The sequence below is a fragment of the Mytilus californianus genome, unplaced genomic scaffold (assembly GCF_021869535.1).
Source record: "Mytilus californianus isolate M0D057914Y unplaced genomic scaffold, xbMytCali1.0.p SCAF_1, whole genome shotgun sequence".
In the NCBI taxonomy this organism is placed as follows: Eukaryota; Metazoa; Mollusca; class Bivalvia; order Mytilida; family Mytilidae; genus Mytilus; species Mytilus californianus.
Window position 1 is genome coordinate 116297097 of NW_026262581.1, and position 25664 is coordinate 116322760.

The 25664-nt window shown below is 31.5% G+C and overlaps 1 protein-coding gene across 2 annotated transcripts in view; it reads right to left on the reverse strand.

Moving 5' to 3' along the window:
• Window positions 1-6533: 6533 nt before the first annotated feature.
• LOC127731503 (nipped-B-like protein) overlaps window positions 6534-25664 on the reverse strand; it is a 71198-nt gene continuing 52067 nt past the window's right edge. The window contains exons 31-50 of one of the 2 annotated variants that reach the window (XM_052240329.1): window positions 24817-24870; window positions 24220-24331; window positions 23873-24009; window positions 23268-23408; window positions 22579-22672; window positions 22257-22408; window positions 21113-21203; window positions 20419-20525; window positions 19103-19169; window positions 18254-18308; window positions 17786-17921; window positions 16785-16892; window positions 15728-15931; window positions 15149-15295; window positions 14499-14531; window positions 13298-13376; window positions 10631-10745; window positions 9430-9592; window positions 8586-8819; window positions 6534-7170 (exon numbers count right to left, since the gene is read on the reverse strand). In XM_052240329.1, the coding sequence (XP_052096289.1) occupies window positions 6961-7170; window positions 8586-8819; window positions 9430-9592; window positions 10631-10745; window positions 13298-13376; window positions 14499-14531; window positions 15149-15295; window positions 15728-15931; window positions 16785-16892; window positions 17786-17921; window positions 18254-18308; window positions 19103-19169; window positions 20419-20525; window positions 21113-21203; window positions 22257-22408; window positions 22579-22672; window positions 23268-23408; window positions 23873-24009; window positions 24220-24331; window positions 24817-24870 (2439 nt within the window). In that variant the 3' untranslated portion in view covers window positions 6534-6960. The remainder of the gene's footprint in view (window positions 7171-8585; window positions 8820-9429; window positions 9593-10630; window positions 10746-13297; window positions 13377-14498; window positions 14532-15148; window positions 15296-15727; window positions 15932-16784; window positions 16893-17785; window positions 17922-18253; window positions 18309-19102; window positions 19170-20418; window positions 20526-21112; window positions 21204-22256; window positions 22409-22578; window positions 22673-23267; window positions 23409-23872; window positions 24010-24219; window positions 24332-24816; window positions 24871-25664) is intronic. The other variant, XM_052240330.1, reaches the window with a different exon arrangement.

A 25664-nucleotide genomic window follows, 5' to 3' on the forward strand; every position in this document is an offset into this window, starting at 1 on the left:
TCTCTTAATAGTTAAAAAGTTTCATAAAACACTATGAAGGTTTGACAAATTAATTGATGTTTAGCAAACTTTAACCCCAGTCTGTATCTACTTGTAAACTGTAAAAAAAGTCCATTTATCAGTTAAATATGGAAAAATGAAAATAAATATTTGCTCTGGATACTGTGTTTTGATCATAAACAAGCTTTTGTCCTATTTCATAAATTTCCATGAAGGTTTGATAAAGTGATAGATGACTGAAAAACTTTAACCTAAATCTGAATGTCAACTGTAAAAAAAACTAAATCTGAATGTTAACTGTAAAAAAACTAAGTCCATTTATCAGTAAAATACTGAAAAATGAAATAAATATTTTCAAAATTTCACTCTGGATACTGTCAGTTGGTCATAGACAAGCTTCTGTCCTAATTTCATAAAATTCCATGTAGGTTTGACAAAGTTATTGATGTTTAAAAAAAACTTGAACTACAGACTGAACCTAAATGTTGACGTCACCGGTGAGTTGTATTAAAGTTGATGTTCACAGACAATCTCTGTAGTACTTTATAAATGCATGTTTATTTGATATGATGCATTGATGGGATTGTGACATCCTTTCCTAGATCTTTCTGTAATGTTCATTTTTGCAGGTTAATGGTTCAAGAAGTATACTCTAAATTTTGCTTCAAAAATTTTTGGATCAGTACTCTGTTTGAAATATGACCAAGTCTGTGATGTGGATGATTGACATTTTTATATATACGTCCACCAAATAGTTAAAATTAGTGAAATTAATTTAGCAAAAATCTGTTGGAAAATATGTCTTTGTGCTAACTAATTGAGTAAAATTGGACTTTTTGTAATACTCGAGTAATAAATATACTGAACAATTGATTTCATGAAATACTAATGATCATTTTCAATTAACCTTTTTTTTCATGTTTTGAAGCAATTTTTATTGAAAGTGTATAAAATTGAAACTAAAGGCTCTAAAGAGCTGGTGTCGCTCACCTAGGTCTATGTGCATAATCAACTGGGAATGGACTCTCTACAACATTGTAGACAAGAATAGAGTTCATGACAAAAATTTCTTTTATGTTGATCTTGTATTGCTGATCATTTTGTCTGTTTAGTTTCTCTCTATCTTCTTAAGTTTTTGCTCAAAACACAAAAGAGGGTAAAAATATCCTCATTTAAGGGCAATCACTCCTATGAAGAGTAATAGTCTACTAACTATATCGTCAAAATTTGACTTGTTTGTGGATTTCGTCTTGCTGATAATTTTTGTTATTTAAAGTTTCTATTTATCTATTATGATTCATATCATATAAGGCAAAATGCCAAAAAATTGTAAAAATTGTCATTAAAGGGCAATAACTTCAATAAGGAGTCGTTAGAAAATTTCCTCCATCAGGTCTTAAATGTAGATCTGGTCTTGCTGATTTTTGCTTATTTAAATTTCTATCTATCTATTATAATTTTTAAGGTGTAAAATTATCATTAAAGGGCAATAACTCTAATTAGGAGTCAACTGACAATTTCAACCTGCATACTTATTCGTAGATCTCGTCTTGCTGATCAATTTTAAAAGTTTCTCTCCATCTGTTACAGTTTTCAAGATAAAAGGCAAAAAATGAAAAAAAATGGTAAAATTTGTCATTCAAGGGCAATAACATCTATAAGAAGTCACCTGACAGTTTTTACATCAACGAACAATTGGTAGAGCTCAACATTTTTGCCCTGTCAGAATTTCTCTATTTAGAAGTTTTCAAAATAATAGACAAAACTTGCATTTCACCCCTACGTTCTATTTTTAGCCATATCAGCCATCTTCGTTGGCTGGCAGGGCCATCAGACACATTTTTAAAACTAGATACCATAATAATGACTATGGTCAAGTTTGATTAAATTTGCCCAGTAGTTTCAGAGAAGATTTTTTAAAAAGTTAACGACAACAGACGACGGACGCCAAGTTATCAGAAAAGCTCAAATGGCCCTGTGGGCCAGGTGAGCTAAAAAGTACCTTGGTGGTATTCAATATTTGATCCTTCGAATGGTTAACCGTTGACAATACTATGCTTTGTATCATTCTGATGAGTAAAGCCCTTTTCCAATTGATTTTTTGTTATATTTTATCCAGGTCTTTCAAAAAATATTTGAGCCAGCCAAACATTTTTTTTTTTAATTCCAATCTTAATCCTGTAAGACTTTCTAACATAAATGGGGAATGTGTCCATGGACATAGATGATGCCCCCGCTTGTCTATCATATAGTTATAAAGGGACATAACTGAAAAACGGTAATAATGACACTACCCAAATTTGTACTTGATCTGAGTTTTGTGGTAATAACAATTGTGTATAAGTTTCATAACATATGGTTGAGGCAAACTTAAGTTAGAGAATGGAAACAAAAATTCAGCAGTTTTTCCATTTGTAAACAGGCATAACTCTAGAACAATAAGAGTGACACCCCAAAAAAACAAACTGGATCTGTATTTTGTAGAAATAAGCATTGTGTATAAGTTTCATAACATTTGGTTGCAGCTAACTTAAGTTAGAGAACAAAAACAAATAAAAATTCAGCAATTTTTCCATTTGTAAAGGGGCATAACTCTAGACAATTAAAGTGACACCACCAAAATTCCGACTTGATCTGTATTTTGTGGAAATAAGCATTGTGTATAAGTTTCATAGCATTTGGTTGAGGGAAACTTTAGTTAGAGAACGTTAAACGAAAAATTCATTAATTTTTCCATTTGTAAAAGGGCATAACTCTAGGACAAAAAAAGTGACACCCCCAAAATTCAAACTTGATCTGTATTTTGTGGTAAAAAGCATTGTGTATAAATTTGATAGCATTTGGTTGAGTCAAACTAAAGTTAGAGAACAGAAACGAAAAATTTAGCAATTATTATGTTTTTAAAGGGACATAACTCAAGAATGGTAAAAGGTTTGCCACCAAATTTTGTACTGAATCTGTATTATGTAGTAATAAGCATTGTGTTTTAGTTTCATAACATTTGGTTGAGGCAAACTAAAAGTTAGAAAACGGAAACAAAAAATTTGTACTTGATCTTAGTTTTGTGGTAATGAATATTGTGTATAGGTTTCATAATGTTTGGTTGGGGCAAACTTAAGTTACAGAATGGAAACTAAAAATTTTGCAATCTTTCGATTTATAAAGGGGCATAACTCAATAATGGTTAAAGTGACACTACCCAAATTCAACTTGATCAGTGGAAGTCAAAATTAAACATTGCATTGTATAAAGTATTGATTGTAGTCGATTCAACTATAATCATGGACAAAGGAAGATAACTCCAATTTTAAAAATAACTTGATATTTAGAAGAAAATCAAAATTTTGCAATTTTTCCATTTATAAAGGGCATGAACGGTTAAAGTGACGCCACCAAAATTCAAGCTTGATCTGTGTTTTGTGGTAATAAGCATTGTGTATAAGTTTCATAACATTTGGTTGAGGCAAACTCAAGTTAGAGCACGGAAACCAATTTTGGGATGTACGGAGGACGTACGTACGTACAGACGGTCAAGGGTAAAACTTAATGCCCCAACCGCTATGGAGGGGGCATAAAAAGAGGGGCTAAAGATACGAGAGGGACATTCAAACTCATAAATCAATAAATTGCTTCGCCGGGCGCTGCTGGATACGACCACAGAGGTCCAACCCTGAACAGTTGGGGCAAAAATGGACACAATATTAGCACTTGATACAGGTCTGAATTTGGATTGTAATTAAATATTTGACACATAATAGGTTTCTGACACAGAATAACTGTAGTCAAAGAACTTAGAATTGGTTATATGATTTGAATTTATATTCAGTTTTTTGCTTTTGTGCAATACACTGTGCCTGTGCAAATTGACCCCCCCACCCCCCCAAAAAATAAATAAAAATTAACCCATTTTTTTTTTGCTTTTGTGCAATACACTATGCTGTTGCGTATTGACCCCCCCCCCCCCCCCCCCCCACACACACACACACCCTTTTTTTGCCAAAAAAATAATATGTGAAGAAATTTTGTTCAATTTTTTAAAGTTGAAAATCAATCCCAACCTTCCTTTTGTGGTATTGAACCGTATGGTAAAATTTCATAGAGATCCATTCTCTAAAGTTATTGTGCGAAAACCAATGTGTCTTCGGACAACTACAACGCTGTTATACCAATATACGTCTGCAAAAATGTTTTGCGGTCGTATTAAAATAAACTGACAAGGCCATGGCTAAAAAAGAAAAAGACAAACAGACAATCAATAGTACACAAAACACAACATAGAAAACTAAAGACTAAGCAACGCAACCCCCACCAAAAACTGGGAGTGATCTCAGGTGCTCCGGAAGGGTAAGCAGATCCTGCTCCACATGTGGCACCCGTCGTGTTGCTCATGTTAGTACAAACCCAGTAAATAGTCTAATTCAGTAGGTCACATTTGTGAAAAGGGAACAGGATTGTAGTTACGACATTAGGAACATATCCGCTAACATCTCAAGACTCTTTATTAATACAAAATCACAGTCAGAAAGTTTACTAATGTTTTTAAAAAGCACATTTTCCTAATACTGGATGTTAACTTGACAATGGTAACATAGGAACAAGAGACGGATACGTAAAATCTGTACATTTACAATGCACAATTAAGTTAAAAATAGTTCTTTCCATGTTATTTCTCCAAGAAAAATAATTCATATGAACGTCAGATAAAGGTACGTTATATATTTTTAGCATTTTTGAAGAATTCGGATGCATAATTAAATCTCACACCTGCCCACATGTGTACTAGTTCAAATATGGTTCTGTCGATTTTTTACTTAAAACCTTTTCAAAATTATCATAAAATCATATTTTAACACATATTACTGATGGGCAAAATCATTTTTACTAAATTCGTTAGATGTAAACCAGTGAAATTTTAGAAAGTAACTGTAAATAGTCTGATTGATGTCTGGTACTAAAAGGTTTACCTATCATCTGAACATGTAAATTTCTGCCTCATATCTTGACTTACATCTAGAAATTGACAATGAGGGTCGGTTGAAAACAAAAATTTACGACAAAAGAGATGATTTCAGCTTCCCAATTGTGAACTTTCCATTTATATGTAGCAACATTCCAGCAGCGCCTGCATACAGAGTATATATCTCCCAATTGATACGATATTCCCGGGCTTGTATTTCCTATCATGATTTCCTTGATAGAGGATTGTTGCTCACAAAGAAGCTATTAAACCAAGAGTTCCAAATGGTGAAGTTGAAATCATCCCTTTGTAAATTTTACGGATGCCATCACAAGTTGGTTGACCATTATACAGATGATATCAGATATGTTCCTTATGTCGTAACTACAATACCCTTCCGTTTTCACGAATGTGACCTACCGAATAAGACTATTTACCGGATTTGTAATAAAACATAAGCAACACAACGGGTGCCACATGTGGAGCACTATCTGCTTACCCTTCCGGAGCACGTGAGATCACCCCCAGTTTTTGGTGGGATTTGTGTTGCTTAGTCTTTAGTTTTCTATGTTGTGTCATCTGTACTATTATTTGTCTGTTTGTCTTTTTATTTTAGGCCATGGCGTTGTCAGTTTGTTTTTGCTCTATGAGTTTGACTGTTCCTCTGGTATCTTTCGTCCCTCTTTTTTCAGTTGACAGACAACTAATTAACCTTGATTGTAATGAGGGGGTATTAAGTAGGCCTTGTTTTTATAGTAGTTACTAATCGTGTCACTTTTATGACCGAAAATGTGTGACTGCAAAAGGTCAGGTCATAAAGATCACATATACTTCAATTTTTTTTCTGATTTATGTTTAAATGGCAAACCTCAGTTACATGTCGGTTTCAGGCTCATCCCAACAGGACTTAAATGTATAATTTATCGGTCATGTCCGGACAATACAGCCGTTTTGGAAGCCATGATTTGCTCTTATGTTGTGCTGTTACACCACTCTCCCAGGTTAGAGGAGGGTTGGGGCCCACAAACATATATAATCCTGCCAAAATTCTATATCGGTATGTGCATGTCCAAAGTCAGGAGCCTGTCATTCAGTGGTTGTTATTTGTTGCAGTTTATCATATTTGTTTTTTATTTTTGTTTATGGTTTTATAGTTTGTTCTTGCATTGTGCTGTTTTACACTCTGTCCCACGTTGGGTGTCCACTTATATGTTTAAACCTACCACATACTGAATGCACCTGTCCAAAGTCAACAGATTGTAATTCAGTATTTGTTATTTGTTGCTCTACGTCATATTTTTTTTTCGTTTATTTTTTATTTTTTTATTTGAATTGTTTAACATTTGTTGTCAGGGCCTTTTATAGCTTGCTATGCAGTATGGGTTTTGGCTCATTGTTGAAGGCCATATCCTGATCTATATTTGCTAACTTCTACATCATTGGGTCTCTTGTGGAGAGTTATCTCATTAACAATCATATCTCATCTTATTTTATATCAAGGTAAGATGCACATGTCATTACAACATGCACATCTTACAATCATTCAACTTTCATCTGGCAACTAATAATAGAACAGTTAATCTTTTATATTTTTTAATTTCATCAAATAACTTTTTCTATTTTCTTCAAGTTCAAATGGCTGGGAATGAAAACATCACATATGACTGATAATGTGTTGAGAAATGTGTTGGCAATGAAACTGTATACAGGTTTTTCTTAAAAAATAAAATAAATACTTTTTCATTTACACAACAACATTTGTAAATAAGAAATGACGTCATGATTCTAAAAAAAAAAGAGAAAGCAACGAACAATGTAAAACAATGAACTAGATACAGTGACAATAAAATGCAGCAGTTTTGATAAAGAGTTTTGTTTATGTACATGGTTTGTTTGATAAAACAGATGATTTCCTTCCTCACGACAACAATATAAAACAACAATAAAACAGCCATTAATGTAGATTATCACTCATTTCATCCATACATCATTATGATACACTACTAACATACGAAGTCAGGATCATCACTATTATCACTGTCACTATCACTACCATAACGTTTCCGTTTCTTTTTCTTCTTCTTTGGAACAGATTTAGGTGTAACACTTATAGTTTGTATTAACGTTCGTGAAGATTTCTTTTTATGGCTACTACTACTGTGATGATGGTGGTGATGATGGTGATGCTTGGATGGTTTAGGTGTCCATTTCATCTGAAATTCAAATAGTACTGTCATATACATTTCAAATTACATTTAAAAAAAAATATCACCTATATATCAATCTGAAGATAATAATGATGAGGATGGATGGCTGTTCAACTTCCAGTGCCAAAATTAAATGCACATTTAGGGCAAAAACATGTTAATGTGATATGAATTTGAAATGTGCTATCTGGCCATTGGTTTTCTTGTATAAATTGTTTTTGCATTGGTCATTTTGGGGCCTTTTATAGCTTGATATGCATTATGGGTTTTGCTAATTGTTGAAGGCCATACACTGACCTATTTTTTTTTTAGTTGCTGACTTGTATGTCATTTGGTCTCTGGTGGAGAATTGTCTCATTGGCAATCATAACATCTTACTTTTGATAAAGATCACAAGGTAACTGTCTGCAGGAAGACATGTTACCCTACCAAGACTCATTTTTGTAACTCCAGGCAAACCAGTCTTTGCTTTTACTCCTAAATGCTACATGCTTAGCGGAGAAGCAGCAAATGTCAATTTTACATCTTTGGTTAGACCAGGCCAGTGATTGAACCAACAACTTTCAGCACTAGATTTATCTATATATTTCAACACTTGAAACAATTATCACTTAGGTAAACTAATTGTTTTAAGCCATTAGAAATGCTCTATATAATAAAGCCAATGTTATAAAAATAAAAGTAAATCACTGTTAGAATGGCTTTCAGAACAGATGGGTTAGTATGGGGCCTCAACAGCTGATGAGTTGAGATATTTGTGTAATTATACAGATCACCACTATTAACCACTACTGTAGGGATTCAAAATTCATTCAGTCATTTGTTTAATGACTAGGAGCACTCAATCTACCTATTAAAGAAGTGTGTCACTTGACAAGGTATTTTCACTAATGGCATTCTGGTTTCCTCTTCCAATCCTGACTGCCATGAAATTGATAATGTAGAAAATACAAACTTGTGTAGGTACATTCAGCTGCTGGAGTCATTATTTCACAGTGCTTACTTGTATACTTAAAATAAATGAAGAATATGTCCATGGGATAAATAAACAGCAAATTCTGCAATTTTTCAATTTACAAAAGGACATAACTCAAGAACTGCGAAAGAGACGCCACCAAAATTCAAACTCGATTTGTGTTTAGTGGTAAGAAGCATGGTGTATAAGTTTCATTACATTTGGTTGAGGCAAACTAAAGTTAGATTGCGGAAACTGCAAATTTAGCAATTTTTTTCATGTAAAAGGGACATAACTCGAGAACAGTGAAAGCAACTGGTCTCATTCTTAAAACATTTTCAAACTTCTCTGCGTTTTATACCAATCATACAATTTCCTCATTTTCAAATTTATATACTTTTGTGTAGGAGAATAGATGTGATAAATTCAATATTTCTTTTGCCTAATACACTGAATAATTTCTTACAGAGTTATCTGCACCCTCTTCATTATTTTCTACAATCATTTCAGTGTCTTCATTTTCTTTAGGTACCACAACACCATCATCTCCAATACGGATTGTCATGGGAGGTACCCTTGGTGTTGTTCTTCCTGGAGTTGGGGTGTTACGTCCAGGTGTTGGTGTGTTGCGTCCTGTGCTCTTAGCCTCATCGCTTTCATCTTCATCAGGTGGGTCTATACTTAACATCAATTCCTTGAACTGAAATGATTATTATTTAAAGCTAAAAACATCTAATTTAATATAATAAACATTTTATTCCTTACATACAATGGATTCATTATTATTCCTCGGGGACTAATGTTCATGGATTTTGTTGGTAAAGGCTAATTACAAATTTAAGAGTTCAACAACATACACTGTTGGCTTGAAATGATAATTTGTTAAAACCACAAAATCAAATTTTTACATCAATACATTTTTTCTTCTATCCATAAGATTTGGTACTCACAAAAAATAAAATAATTGTAAAAAATATACTGGTATCCTAGGTTGAATGCTAAACATGCTACTGTAGATAACTACAAGAAAATAAATAAAATAAAATGTCCATCATTTTCTCTCGGTGTGTGTAATTCAATATATTTGTATATACTGGAAATTTCAGTAAAACATACTATATAAGTACATTGTCGAAACTCATGTTTCAACATTATTTCAAAGTTTTAATTAGTAAATCTTATACTTGCTGACAATGTACTGTACATATATTGTCTAAACATCAAAAGTGATGTTCATTTATCAATAACTAGACTATTCACTTTTTTAAATGTTACTTTTTAGACTAATTTTTAATGTCAATTAGATTTACCTCCACATAATCACTGACTAATTTCTCTCTGGCCTCTTCATCTGATAATTCAGATGCTTTTAATTCTTTGAGAACAGTCTGTGGTTGGAATTTCAATACAGTTTTTCTATTCACTGGTTTATCATATGTTTTGGTCTCTGCTGGTGAGTAGTTGTGCACTTTACTATAAAAACACAATTTGAGTGAATAACAGATAAATAATATGAGATCAGTATACACAAATTTTGTTCCAAACATTATTCTCATCCAGAGATCAACTCGTATAAAAAGCTAAAGCAAATTTGAAAGGCCCTTACATTTCCAAAATAAGACAAATTTAACAATAATAAAAATACAAGAAAAACACTTCAATAATTTTGATTGTAACTAATTTTTATGCCCCACCTACGACAGTAGCATGGGCATTATGTTTTCTGGTCTGTGCGTCCATTCGTTCATCCGTCCATCCATCTGTCCTGCTTCAGGTTAAAGTTTTTGTCCAAAATCAAAACAAACCAGTGTCCTGCCCTTTGTATGTATTGTTTGGATTTATTGCAGAAGTATTGAAATTATTATTTTTATGCCCCACCTAGGGGCATTATGTTTTTCGGTCTGTGTGTTCGTTCGTCCATCTGTTCCACTTCAGGTTAAAGTTTTTGGTCAAGGTAGTTTTTGATGAAGTTGAAGTCCAATTAACTTGAAACTTAGTACAAATGGTCCCTATGATATGATCTTTCTAATTCTAATGTCAAATTAGAGTTTTGACCCCAATTTCATTATCCACTGAACATAGAAAATGTTTGTACGAGTGGGGCATCCGTGTACTTTGGACACATTCTTGTTAAGGTATATTTTCACTGTTGATCTAAATACTTTTCTTTTATCTATTTCAAATAATTCTTTAATATTTTTCTACCAAGAAGGTGGCATAATAAAAGCCATTATTTGAGCACTTTAAATGAAAAGTAGTAAAGTTCTTCAATCCTACAAATTATGTTTAATTGTATTGTAAATGAAAAGGTTGATTTTGTCGGTTTACTTACTTTGAGTGCAGAAATATCATTTGTTATATCATATCACACCCCTAAAAACCTAGTCAATTTACACACTTGAACTATCTCCCTATGAAACACTATTCTACACAATTTAAATTGTTATTCTCAATTTCTCAACTAAGTGAACATAAATATTTGACTTAAATATAAGAAAAACATGTAACTACCTGTCAGTGAATCCATATGTTTCTTTGAGATGTTGTTTTAAATGTAAGAGAAGAATACATCCTTGTGAGAGTTTAATGACATCCTGTAATGCATCTATATACTCTGGTAGTCTTTCTGTAAAATATATCATTTTTATATGATTACCGTTGATACTCAAGTATAAGTCGGTTGCCCTTTTTGGCTTCAAAATCTAAGGATTCAGTCTTAACCCTTGTATAAGTCGGACAAATTTTGGCATTTTTTTTGCAGCTGACAATAACTGACCACTGGTAAAATCAATGTAAAATCCAGGTATTATATTCATTTTCTGCATGAATGTTTGTTAGGTTTGAATTTAATTGATGTTCATCATGATAATTTATATTGCTGTTAATAATAAAGATGTATTCATTTCTTGTTTTGTTCACTGTTTGATTAGCCGTGTGTTGTTTACGTAATGCATCAATGATTTTGTAGAGTATGACTAACAACCTATTGTTTGAGAAAAGCGAATATAAACCAATATGAACCTGAAAAATTAAAAGTCAAACAACACTTGCTGAAAATGTTTTTCACAGCATGCATAATTCAGTATTGAATGAGCATGTACACTTTATAATTCTTATTAAATAGTGATGATTAAAGGATTAAAGAAATTAAGTGAAGCCAATCAACTTATCAAAATAACTCCAACTCTTTAGTGTCACCTGTTTACCTATCACTGATATTATTCACACCTTTAGTGAATACAACTCTTTGTCTCTTAATTAAAGGTTATCACTGGATTATATTAGCTTATCAATCGATTCTGTAATTTTTGTTTACCTGAGACATTTAAATGAAGAATATTTCAATCTTGGGAATGAATCTTAAAATTATTTTTGATTATTATATTATTGATAAGTATTGTACTGATATCATGATATAACAATAATGACATAATAACTTGGTTGAATACATCCTTTTACATATTTGGTACATTGTTATCTCCTTTTTATTTTTAGTTCTTGGCTCTTCTTTTGGGTTTATACACAAACCATGTGACCATGAAAAATCAATACACAAAACGGAAACAGTTGGAAATTCAACACCAATTGGCAGAATATGATTAAAAGAGGATAAATAAAACACAAAGACAGTATTGTAGTCATTTATTTTCAACAATAACTGTATTTAGAGATTTTTAAAGTAGGTTTAGCTACAACCAACAGTTTTCCTAAGGAAATTCACATCTGACCACATTTCTCGGGCTTGGATTTTTCCTCTCGTCACTGGATCTCGCTTATTAGTGGGTACCCCTCTCTGATATCTGAATTTTACTCCCAAACTTCGGACTTATGCTCGGATTCCTACGGTATATTTGGTCTTCATAAGATCACTCAATTTCATTGCAAAAAATAAATGGAGAGAGTGTCCAGATGTGACACAGATGATGCCCCCCCCCCCCCCCCTTTTTTTTGCATATAATGTTATAAAGGGACATAACTCAAGCATGGTTAAAGTGACACCACCCAAATTCAAACTTGATCTTAAGTTTTGTGGTAATAGGCATTGTGTACAAATTTCATAACGTTTCCTTGAGGCAAACTTTAGTTAGAGAACGGAAACGAAAAATTCGGCAATTTTTTCATTTGAAAAGGGGCATAACTCTAGAATGGTAAAAGTGACGCCACCCAAATTCAAACTTGATCAGATTGACAAGGGTAACACTTAATGCCCCCTCCGCTGCGGCGGGGGCATAATGAATGAAATCATCAAATTTATAACTTAGTTGTAGTTAATCAATTTTATATTACTAATCTGATAAAAATATTCACTTATATAAAACATGAATTGATTACTTAACAATAATGATAAGCCATAGCAGTCACAAGGAGTGAGTATGCTGCAATAGGCAGAGGATAAGTTCTATAACTCCCACATGAACTGTCAATTCAAAATTGCAAAAGCATAGTATAGTCAACTACACATTAAGATATTCAATCCTATTTAGTAGGAAAGCTTTCAGACAAATGATCTCAGAGGAGTTGTGTTCACACGGAAATAGTAAAAAAAAAAAAGGTTTAAGACCCATAATTTCTGCCAAAATTGCCTAATCAAACTGATTGTATAGCATGGTCAACTACAATTGATGAAAAACAATCCTACCAAGTATATAAAACTTCCTGGCAAACAGTCTCCGAGTTCAAAAAGTGTTGTTGAGTTACAATAATAAATAAAATAATGTCCCATAACTCATGCAAAAATTGTCAAATCAAAATGAGGGTTTAATATGGTCAAAACAATATACTGTAAATTCAGAAATTATTGCGTGCATTTATTATTGCGATTTTTCAAGAATGGACAAAAATGCGAGATTAATTATAGCGACATCATGAAAATCTGCATACAGATATATGTAACAGACAACACAATGCGAGTTCTTATTATTGAGATAGTCACCAAGTCGCATTAATAAAAACCTCGCAATAATTTCTGAATCTACAGTAATAAATAATCAACTCACTTTTGAAAGATTTTTGGACAAACATTCTCAGAGTTTAAGTGTGTTTAATATAGTGAAGACAATAACTTAGACTGTCCAAAGAAAACAATTCATATGACCTAAATTAAAACTTCTTTGTTAAAAGCAGACCTAATGATGCACCTTCTTCATGAGTATACTCAAATCATGAAATAATACTAACCTAACATGGCTTCAAAGTCGTCATCATCATCCTCATATGATACTTTCCTTCCTTCTTCATGACCATTATTAATCATACCCTGCAAAAATATGTCAAAAGTCAAAACTTAATTTTCATTCAGATATAGGTATACAAGGCAATTTCCTCAAAAGTTAAAATTAAGTTTCATAATCTCAAACTGGAACTAACCATGCTTTTGCAACTGATTCTTAAAAGAGAAGCAAACCAAAGAAGATTTCAAAATTTGCATCAAGATCCTAAAAATTTATTGACAAATTTTTCTAATTTTTAATTTTCTATCATTTTAACAAACAATAAAAGAAGACTATGTCTGAGGACACGAATTCACCCCCCCCCCCCCCCCTCAAGCTTTGCAATTTTCCAAGTTAAAAAGGGGCATAACTCTAGAACGGTAAATGACTCACTGCCCAAATTCGAACGTTGACTGCATGTTGTGGTTCTTAGCATTGTAGATAAGTTCCATAAAATTTGGATGAAACAAATAAGTGAGTGTGTGGAAACAAAAAAATTCGCAATTTTCGAAGTTATAAAGGGACATAACTCTAGAACGGTATCTGCGGAGGGAAAATTACAATGCTTTAAATTAATTAAAAGATTTGTATGATTGCATATATCTAAAATATTTTGAGAACATGTTTCGAATGTATGAAGAAAATTACTTGATCTTTTAGCTATCAGTTGAAGTTAAACTGGACAAAAATTACTACAATAAATATTTAAAGCAATAAGGTTAAAGTGGACCATAAAAATCGAAAAATTGAATTCATCAGCAAAATGTACAACTTATTTCTACCACTTGAAACATTATATACAATTTTCTTTCATTTTACTGCTTTTCTTTAAATCATTATCTTGACAGTTATTATTAATCAAACTTTAGCAAAAGTCAAAACTTAAGAACTAAAATTAAACTTGTTGCCACCCATTAAAGGATTACCATTTTTTTTAAATTATTTAATAACTTTTTGTTTTGTTTTGAATTATATAAACTGGTTTAACATGCAACACAAAAAAAAACCACTGTAAATATCTACATGTAGTACAGGTTTAAGAAGTCCATTAAGATTTCATATCTCATTCAATTTTGTTACATTTAAACAATTTTAAGTTCTCCAAATAGAGTGAATTTGGTTTACAACATGACATTTTTTAACAAATATATAGCAGAAAATGATAGTACCATTGCTCTTGCCTTTTTACTAGGAAGCAGCTTCTACAATAAATAAAACAAATGTTCATACATAAACTCAAAAAAATAATAAAAGCATGTTACTTAAATCAAAATTAAAATTTTGCATGTCAGTGAAGCTTCTGTATGTAGAAAAACACTTTTAGCCATGTTGGGAATTGAAGAACAGAATAAAATGAATTAAACTATAAAACATAAGCAATGCAGTGGAGAAGAACTTTTTATATTAACTATATCACTTGAAAAATGATACTTTCAAATGTGTTCATGTCTATGTCAGAGAACAGCAACATTTTGAGATATTGTGTTAATGTCTTTACAGAAGTTTTGCCTAAAATTATGCTCTTCATCATCAACAATCTTTCTGAAATTAGGCCTGCAAAGCACACACTATCATTTAAAACAACAAAAAATAAATACAGGTATAGCTCTAAAACATGCTTCTAAATAATATTCAAGTTTCTAAAAAGGCAACAATGAATCATCCCTCTCTATAGGTGTAAATATAAAAATATAAGCAACTACAATATACACTGTGACAATATTTCTAAATTTGTATTAAAGTTATTCCAAACTGTTCGGTAGATAATCTCCCTCAGCAGTTATGGAATATTCTAGATTTCTTATAAAAGAAAACTAACCTCTTTGAAAGACTGTAACAAGTTGGAGCCTGAGACCGAGACAATGATATCAATTTGATTGATGATAAATAAAGGTTCATCCTGAGTGAGGTATGGGAAGTATGCTAAATTATCTGCTATGTACACTTGTTCTTGTAATGAAACTTTCTGTAAAAAAACCAACAGTTAACTGATATTTATGTAGAACTCAAATATGCCATTATAGTATTTCTTCCTTACAAAAAAAACTCTATCAATACTTAAATACTCTACTAAAATAATGCCAGTTTTCATTGCATAAATTATTTTTTTTAAACTTTTTCTGAATTTATCTGGATTTTGATTTCCTAAAACCTTATGACATGAAGTAGGTAGCTGAAAGGCAAGCTTTACTTGTAAAAATTTTTCTTATATGCTATTTTTATCAAACTAAAAAATTAAAATAAATAAGTCTGTTTCAAGATACATCATGGAATGACATAATTTATGCCCCCCTCTCTTTCTAGATCTCTTGTTATCCATTAAACAAATGTTAACTTTGCCCAAAATATTTCAAAGATTTCTCATGAAATATTTACCATTAACAACATATGTACCTACCGAAGAATCATCAAAAGTATTTAATAATGATGTCAATATAGCTCTCCGATGTGAACGATTAGTCCGTAACACAGAATAAAGTCGAGAATTTAAACTTTGTATATGGTCATTACAGTTTCTCATGCCACGCACTAACTCAGATTTATTATTTATCAAGAACTCTTGTAGTTTATATGACATCTTTAATCCTTGTAAAGCTTTCATCTGAAATAAAAAGTAATGTCATAAAAGCACTAATGACTAATAGAGTTAGAACGAGTTTTATAACGTTTGCATCACAGAGCTATTCTACAATAATATGCTCAACAATTTTGTTTTAATTTGCTTGCAAAGTTTATCAGAAAAAATGCTCTAGCATTACAATTATAAAAGACACCAGACAGAGTTTCAGCCATTTTAGACACTACTTGATTGAACTTTGATTAGACAAATTACATAATCCATATGTCAACTTGTTTGAAATGCATGAGGAAAACTTTTGAAGGCACTTGGCAAAGAAACTTATCAAACTTATTGAACAGACTCTTGCAGAAGAGCAATGTTGACATTTGTGAATTTAACTGTGAATTTAAATATGACAAATTCATTTATTATACACATTCCATAGAAGTCATACTTTGATAGTAGGAGATCACTGAGAGTTATCATACAACTTATTTCATTTTCTTTTCTTAGTGTATTGAATCTTTTTTCAAAGTTAATGGAGGCTGGAAAATTGAATGAAAGAGAAGGGACATGGTCAGCCATGTAAAATAACTTTACAGCCACATCAGGGAAAACATCTGTTACTGCACAGATTTATTGGACAAAATACAAAATGGCATGTTTGAATTTCTTTTCAATGTGCAAAAGGAGATCTCATTTTCACTAAAATCCTTGTGTTGTTATTGCAGCTTCCATCCTCAAAGTGCATTTCCCATTTAAAAACTTATTTTCTTCACAGTTTTCATGCCAGTTTCAATATTAACTTGACAGCAACACATGACCATTGGATGTAGTCATTGTTTCTTTTGTACAATGTTGTTAACTTTAGAAATTGATATAAATGTCAACTCACATGAATAAAGCCAGGGTATTTTTTCTCTATTTCCTCCAACTGTGAATCAGCCTTTACCCTTATCACATTATCACTGTCTGTACAAAAACTGATTAAATATGGCACACACTGCAATTAAACAAAACAACACATTATATTACTTAAACGTAAATTTTTGATTTATTTGTGTATAGGTGTATAATTTGTGTTATGTTTAAACAAAGATAAATTTTATCATGTTCGTTGTTTTACAAAAAATACACTTTGAAAACATTTTCACAGAACATTAGAATTTGATCTGTTAAAGGTAGTCCTTGTGATTTTGTCAGTAGTTTTAATAAGCATTAAACTAATCCTGTGCTTTATAAAATAATTGGTTTCAGACCATATTCACATTTCCTTTGTTTTTCTTTCAAGTCAAACATTGTTTTATATTATAGTGTTACTAACTTGCTGATTCTGTATTGGCCCATATATTGATTCTCTGTCTGCTGTATTGGTCCTGAGGGTCGTAGGGCTGAGGGCCAATACAGCAGACCGAGAACCAATACAGGGCCAATACAGAATCAGCAAGTTCGTATAACTTTTATCAAATAATCAAAACAGTCCATATGGATGGTCTGTATGGCCAGTCCGTATGACAGGAAGTAGCTACAGCTGGTCCGTATAACAGGAAGTAGATACAGCTGGTCTGTATGGAAAAACTTATTAACTGGGTCAAACAGTCGAATTAAACGTATGGTTAATATGAGTTGATCTTTTAAATTCGATATTAGTCATGCTGATTATAGAATATTAGGGCCAATTTAAACATATTATTTAATAATAAGAACTGTCTTATCATTTCATCTGAGACATAAAACACTATGATTCTTTATATCATTCCATGTCAACCTAATCTAAGAAATTTGATTACGCTATTGATTGAGGGTACTGTCAGAGAATGTTTTGAATAATTTTACATAATACATTCAATAATAATCAAGAAATAATAAATAGATAAATAAGCAGTTTAATTTTACCTGTACAGGATGAATAAGACCTTGCCGTAGAACTAAACATATCACATTTAAAGCTGCTGTTCTGACTTGTGTTTGCTGATGGAAGAAGGATTCTAAGACTTGCTTTAAATAGATTTGCATAATAGTACTAGCCATCCTAAAAATAAGATATATATAAAATTAATACACATATTAATAAACACAGAAATCATGGTTGTGTGGTATGGAATGTATTTGTATTCATAGAGGTAAAGTCATTAGTGTATACATATTGTAAATGTCAAACAACTACTTAAACCACTTGTCCTATAACCAGTATATTTTACAGTTGACCTATGTGTCATTTCTTTTTTTGTCAATTGTCCTCTGGAGAATTAATGCTTTTTATTTTTACTTTTTCATTTATTTTTTTTAAAACTGTTTAAAACAGGACTTTTCCTTTCGTAAGATAAGTTCTAAATACAAATATTTCAGTAACTGTTTGCTCACCCTGATTGCACATCCCCCATTTCCTTCAAATCTTCTTCCTTTGCATGTTTCTTCCCTAAAACAAAAGTAATATAAAATAAATTTTGCAACAAAAAATAATTAATTAAATCACCTAGATGTTCAGACATTCAGGCTTATGAAAATTTTTTATTCAAGTCACAAAATACTGGAATTGAGTTTTTGTATCTATATTTAATTTATGTCCATTGATAAAATGTTGTCCCTCTTTGGCACAATGGTTAATGTAAGCCACTCAAATATAGATCAGGTGAACATGAACTTGAATATTATCAATCCAATATTATATATTGAATGTGTGATGATTTTTGGTTGTGTCCTTGGGTTGCTCTCTCATTGAAAAATACCCCACATCTTTTAATCAAATCCACTGAAAAAAACCTGTCATTCATATATGACTTTTAGGTACTCGACATAAAACCTTAAAGTAAAACTTAAAAGGGTTATGTGTGCCTAACTTGTAGAGAAAGAAACAAAATTTTGGCAGACAAATATTCTTACTTACTTTTACAGGTTTAAATATTAAACTTAATCAGTCATTTCTACTAAAAATGAATGTCAAGGTACCCCAATTTTTTAAGGCACCTTTGATAGCATTAAAGATTAGCACACTGAGAAAACTTCATTTTTTACGATTTCCAGTTGCATAGGTTTAGACATAAATGCATATTATGTTCAACTAATGAAAGAAATGTCATCATTTAATATCCACTATTTAGCTGTAGTGAGCAATAGGGTATTTAAAAATCAAAGTTCACTGAATGAATTAAATAAGAATTTCAAGATATTTTTAAAATGTTGATATCATTTATTACAATGAGAATATCTTACATTCCTGGTCAGAAATCTGCATTCTAATTTCCTCTTCATTTAAATAATACTGGAGATTTTTCAAAACCTGAAATTATCAGCATTACTTTTTCAGTACAATATATAATATGCATTTCTAAAGACTTAGGTGACAGTACACAAGAAGAATCAAAAATGAAATACATAGAAAATCACACAAAAAACATTGCTCTAATCACAATTATTCATCTTGCAACTTTCTTTAATATCTTGTTACTTTTAGTTTCATTTGAAGTACTGTGATTCACTTTCAAACTGAACTTTAACAAAGCAAAATTCTGACTGAATAACACCAAAACTTAAGTGGAAATCCTATCTAAAATGCAGAAAACACAAGTACTTATGTGTCAGACCTGCCAACTTTTCCCCTTTATAGGGGATATTCCCCATGAGAGTTGTTAACCTGACCTTTATAAAACTCAATTATTTAGACTAAGTACTTTAAAAAAGGCATTCAGAGAAGTAAAAAATACATTTAAACACATGTATACTCATTCAAAACCATAGATGTTCTAATAAGTACACTAATGACATGTATAGGTATGCATTAGGGTGCAATCAACAGTTTTTTTCTATGACGTCATATTTTAAGGGACCATGCCTAAGTGACCCTTAGTGGTGGAATGGTTAATAAAGATACTTGTATAAAACTAGATATTACTGGAATCAGAATTTTCTCTAGTTTATATTGAAATAAAAATATACTGTACTGTTAATATAGTAAAAAAGTTCTATCCAGAGAAAATGGGGAAAAAGTTGCCTAATCTGAACATAAAAAACCTGAAATCAGGTCATGTGCATACCCATGTAAACATGATACAGGCACATTTCCCATAATCAAAACTGTATGAAATTCATAGGTTTTTACCTGGCCTTTAATAAAAATCTTGTTTCAGGGTACGGTTTCCTGCTTCGAAAAGAGCTACAGTGGCAACGAATAAGTTTTCAATTTTCACTGCCAAAAAAACAGGATGTTTACAGTGTTGTCTCCCCTCAAAACATGAATATTTAATCTAATTTTTAAAATTATTTTAATCATTCAACCTGTTTAATTTGAAAGCTAATCAACTAATTTTTACAATCGAATACAAAAAACATGATACTTTTTCACCAATTATATGAATAAAAAGGGATTTCCCTCCATGGTTATTTTTAGTCGGGGAATAACCCCTAGTTTTTTATACGAAACTGTTTATAGCACCCTTAGGTCCTCTTGTGCTTATAATCCCCCATGGAGATTTTGAAAAGTTGGCATGACACATTGTGTAAAACATATAAAATATAAAGATTAAACATACTTGAATTTTGAGTCTAACAGGAGATTCTGTATTGGTAAGGAAGTCGTAGTACATTTCTCTCATCACAGTGTGCATCATAAATTCATAATGCCGTACAACAAGAAAACCTATGAAGAAATATTCATATATTACAGTTAATATTCAAAAAATGTATACGATTATGCCATAAACTTTGGGAAAATGTTAACAGCCTTGTATTAAGTCCCATCTGGCATAGTCAGCTGTCATTACAGGTTAGCTAGTAATATTGATACTGTCTACAGAGATTACCTGTGACAATGAAAATGATGCTAAACAATACAATAAAATTGAAGTTAAAGTTAGATGTATCTAATTGCCTGTCAAAATATGTTGCATCTGAAAGTTCAATGTAATTCTGATTAAAAAAATGTATGTACCCTTGCCCTTTCCAAACTTAAATATTATTCTGATATTCTCCTTTTATTCATAATTCAAATTTACAGCTTTTCTCCTTGGAGAAATATTTCATCTGTTTACATTACTTAATTTACATTATTTTTGTAACCATAAATTAAGGTTAGTGTAAAAAGACTAGTACTATTTTCTCTATCAGTTACTTCTAACATTGTAGACTGTATAGTGCTTGCAACTGCAAAATCACCCATTATACATTCTTACAATGATTCTTTTTTTTACCAAATTCATATAAGCATACACTAAGACATTAACATACCTAAACCTGCCAGTGCTTTCTCTTGCACATCTAAATCTTCATGAAAGACAAAATAATATAACACATCAAACACTTTCTCTCTGATTGAAACCTAAAAAATAAAAAATAATCTTTAATTCTTACAAACATGTTATTTCTATTTCAAAATAAGTACTGTAACAGCAATTTTTTGTCCTATAGTAAATTTTATACAAGAAATAATGATCCTTTATGAAGTTTATGAAATGCTATCTTCATCACTAAAAAACATTGACTTTGCAATTGAAAAAGTATACAAACTTGGGAGAAAAATCTTTTGCTTAATCAATAGGCTGATGTGATCATCCACTGGTGTTGTTTGTTCTTTAGGTCAAAATCAATAACGATATAATGTGATATTTGTCAAGAATTAACTTTAAATGAAACATTTCATCATAATAACAAAGTAACCAAGAACTGAACATAACAGACTAAACAAAATATATACACTGATCACCTCCTCTTCAATCTCCTGAAGTAAAAATCAGTTCAATACAATAAATTGTTACTAATCAATTTGGCATTTACATAAAAAATAACAAGAATGTGTCCATAGTACACGGATAACCCACTTACACTATCATTTTCTATGTTTGGTGGACCGTGAAATTGGGGTCAAAACTCTAATTTGGCATTAAAATTAGAAAGATCATATCATAGGGAACATGTGTACTTAGTTTCAAGTTGATTGGACTTCAACTTCATCAAAAACTACCTTGACCAAAAACTTTAACCTGAAGTGGGACAGACGGACGAACAAACGCACAGACCGAAAAACATAATGCCTCTAGGTGGGGCATAAAAATAATAATTCCAATACTTCTGCAATAAATCCAAACAATACATACAAAGGGCAGGAAACTGGTTTGTTTGATTTTGAATTGATACCACCACTCCTGATAGACTGCTAATCCACAAGGGTATACACATAGGCCCACCTGTCAATACTTTGGCACTGGCATGATATATCAATATAAATTTTGACTTTATAGAAGACAAGGTACTACCTCCCTTGGTCATAACTTTATTTCCAAAAATAAATTCTACAATATTTCACGAATGAAAATCCAATATTAATAAAAGTCATCAATAAGAATAATATGATAACACTGTCATCAATAATTACCTTTGTTTCACCCATTTCTTTGGAATCAAAGTCAAAGTGTTTACAAAATAAACCAACTGTGAAGAGAGATCTGTTGAGTGTAGGTTTTCTAGCATTCAATGATGATTCCCTTGGATTTGACTTGTGGATAACCATCATCCGTGTCAGAAGACCTAAAACATATTTGATATTAAAAATGAATATTTGAAATAAAAAGTGAAATGAGATCACATTATTGAAAAATTTATCTAACTTGTATATATTACTAATGCATATATATTAAAAGTTTATGTACATATTTTTAGTGTTTAAAATTACATTCACTGTCCTGAAAGATACTTACCAAAGAATTTCTGGAAGCAATCTTTAACCAAGGCAAAATTATGACTGACACAATTAACAACAGCACCTAAACAACTGACACAGCTTTGTAGCACCTGAAAGCAGAAAAAATACCATATTGTGTATGACCCAAAATTATACTTGTATTCTTTAATAGTAGAGACATGTATGTATTCCAATTTTAATACTAAACATTCTTCTCATCAAATTTTTAAGGTCATCATTTATGTCATTTCTTGCAGCTACATACATATTTAAATCGCTTATTTTTTTTTAGTAAACTTGAAACCAGCTGACTTCATAATTTTGATAATACATTAATAAGATATAGATATACCATGCTTCATACTATACTGACACAATGAATATGATTTTCAATGTGCTAACTCACAAAGTAATAGTCACAAGGAATAATTATCACCTTACGACACATTACTTTTTTAATCCGTGCTGACCAGTCTTTGCTCTTACTCCTATATGCTGAGTGCTCACACACTAATGAAAAGCACGCTACCAAGAGACCATGGAGGCAGTTTTAGCATTTAAGATGTTTACAATATATTTATCTATAAAGTTCTTAAAAATAAGCTGCCAAACTATTAACTTGAGGCAAATTTGTAGTCTAATATTAAACAAAAGCTTTGATTTACTGAAGCTGTCAACATTTCATTTAACAGATAAATAATTTACCATCATGCCATGTTTAAGAATGAGTTTCATCATATCTTCTTCCAACTGTGCAAGGAATGATTCACTTGGATGTTCCATTAAGGGCACAACCAACTCTAGAATTTTGGCAATGTAATGCAGCACAAAATAATCTCCTTGTGCCTAAAATAGAAACAAAATATTTGCTTTAATATCAAATTTAGCATTTTTCTATTTTGAAAATCAATTATATACTATTTCTGATCCCCTTACCCTTATAAATAATCCCCATGGATTTATATCAGATTATAAGGCTTGAGATCAAAACTACTTATTCTTAATTTATAAGTTTGTTTAACTGGCCAAAACTATGCATACAAAGAAAAAGTACATTCAGGTTAAGTTTATTTTCTAATAAATGCAATTAGATGAGTTGCATTTTAAAACTGTTTGTATTAAGTAAGAGTCTATAGAATTATTCTAATATTTTTAATGATCAACTTATATTATCTACTACTCATTCAAATGTCCTGTTCAGGTGAAACATTTTTTCCAAATTTTTGTCATTTGCATGAAACTGATTTTCACTTTTATTTTTTTCAAATCTCAGTGGTAATATATGCACTGAACAAAATTCAAGAACTCACACTGCATTTGATATCTAAATATGGTTGTAAAGTTTCTGCATGCTTCACCATCAAGTCAGGTTTAATTTTGCTGAACAAGTATAGAGTTGAAAGGCAAGCTACTAGTCTCTGACTACATCCTTTCCCTTCTTCTTGGTCTACAAACAGAAATTTCGTATTAAATTTAATATGTAATTATCAGTAAGGTAGGAAGAGCATATTTTTCAACCTCAGAAAACCATTTTTTTTTTATTATTTCATACAAAGTACAAAATGTACTGCTTCTCTTTTTGCAAGATTTCAAAGAAAATGATAAAAATATCTTTTAAGATATAGAAGTCATTGACTAAATCATCTATGACACTCACCAACACTTTTCTCTTCTAATCTCAGCACATTTTCCACCAGGCAGTCAACAATCTGTCTGCAAGATGTTACAGCATTTTTGTTGTAATGGCCATTTTCATCTTTTTTCAGCAACTGAAATATCAATGCAGTTAAATGTATTATCTCTAAATTATCATCTCTTGCTCTGACAATGTGTCATTATTCAGAACTGGTAAATGTCATTAGGAGTTTATCTTTTTGTACAGCCAAATTAATCAATGAATGATTGGTTTTTCAAAGAGAAATTTAAAGGTCCAATTGAATGAACTGCACAGAGAACTATAGCTATTGCATTTATTCAATGGGACAGTACAATTTACAAAAATTTAAATGGACAGGTATACTTCAACTGATTCTGGGGAAAAATTTGATTGGCTTCACAATAAGTCATACAAACATTAACATGTTTTTTTTCAGCTTTATATATATATAAATATATATATAAATACTATATCTTTTATCCTGTTGTACTTCCACATTCTAATGCAATCACTCCACACAAAAACCATACAGGCATATGTTTATGACATGTACCACAATGATTTTGCAGTAGCAAAACATACACTTAATCAACTTACATTTTCCAATAACTGTTCAAAGAATTCATAACCATTATCTTTGATGGCTGCAACCTGTAAAATATAACAAGATGATTTTAAATACTATACCTAAATAAAGTCTTTAATAACAATAAGAATAAAAATAAAAAAAAAACAACAAGAAAATATGTCCATAAGGACCATGTCCCCTTGCACATTCACATTTCCATGTTCTGTGAGCAGTAAAATTGGGGTTAAAACCATAATATTGTCTATAAATCAAAACAGAATGTATATGAGTACTGAGTTGAAAGTTGGTTTAACTAAAACTTCATGGTAAATTACACTAATCAAAAACTTTTACCTAGAATGAATTGATTTCAAGCTTTCACATTCTCACGACTTAAGTGTTTTACCCCATAAACTTTGGATAGCACAATGGGAAGCATGGTGATAGTTTGGTGTCATGGATCAAACAATGTCGGGGCCTCCGTGGCCGAGTGGTCTAAGTAGTTACTACTGTAATCACTAGCCAGTCTTAACACTGAGGTTGTGAGTTCGAACCCCGCTCGTGCGGGTGCACTCCACTCCAATCTTAATTGACAAGGATTGTCAGTTTTCCTATCGAAGGTCAGTGGTTTTCTCCAGGCACTCCGGCTTCCTCCACCAATAAAAACTGGCCGCCACGAAATAGCCCAAAAGTGGTGCTTAAAAGTGGCATTAAAAACACAAAATCAAATCAAAATCAAATCAAACAATGTGTTGAGCTGCGTCACAATTAACTTTCCTTTTTTGATAATTACCAGATAGCTATTAAACACCTCCAACCATCTTAGGCAGGACATAATAAGAACAGGTAGGTGACCACAAAAAATACCTACCCTGTT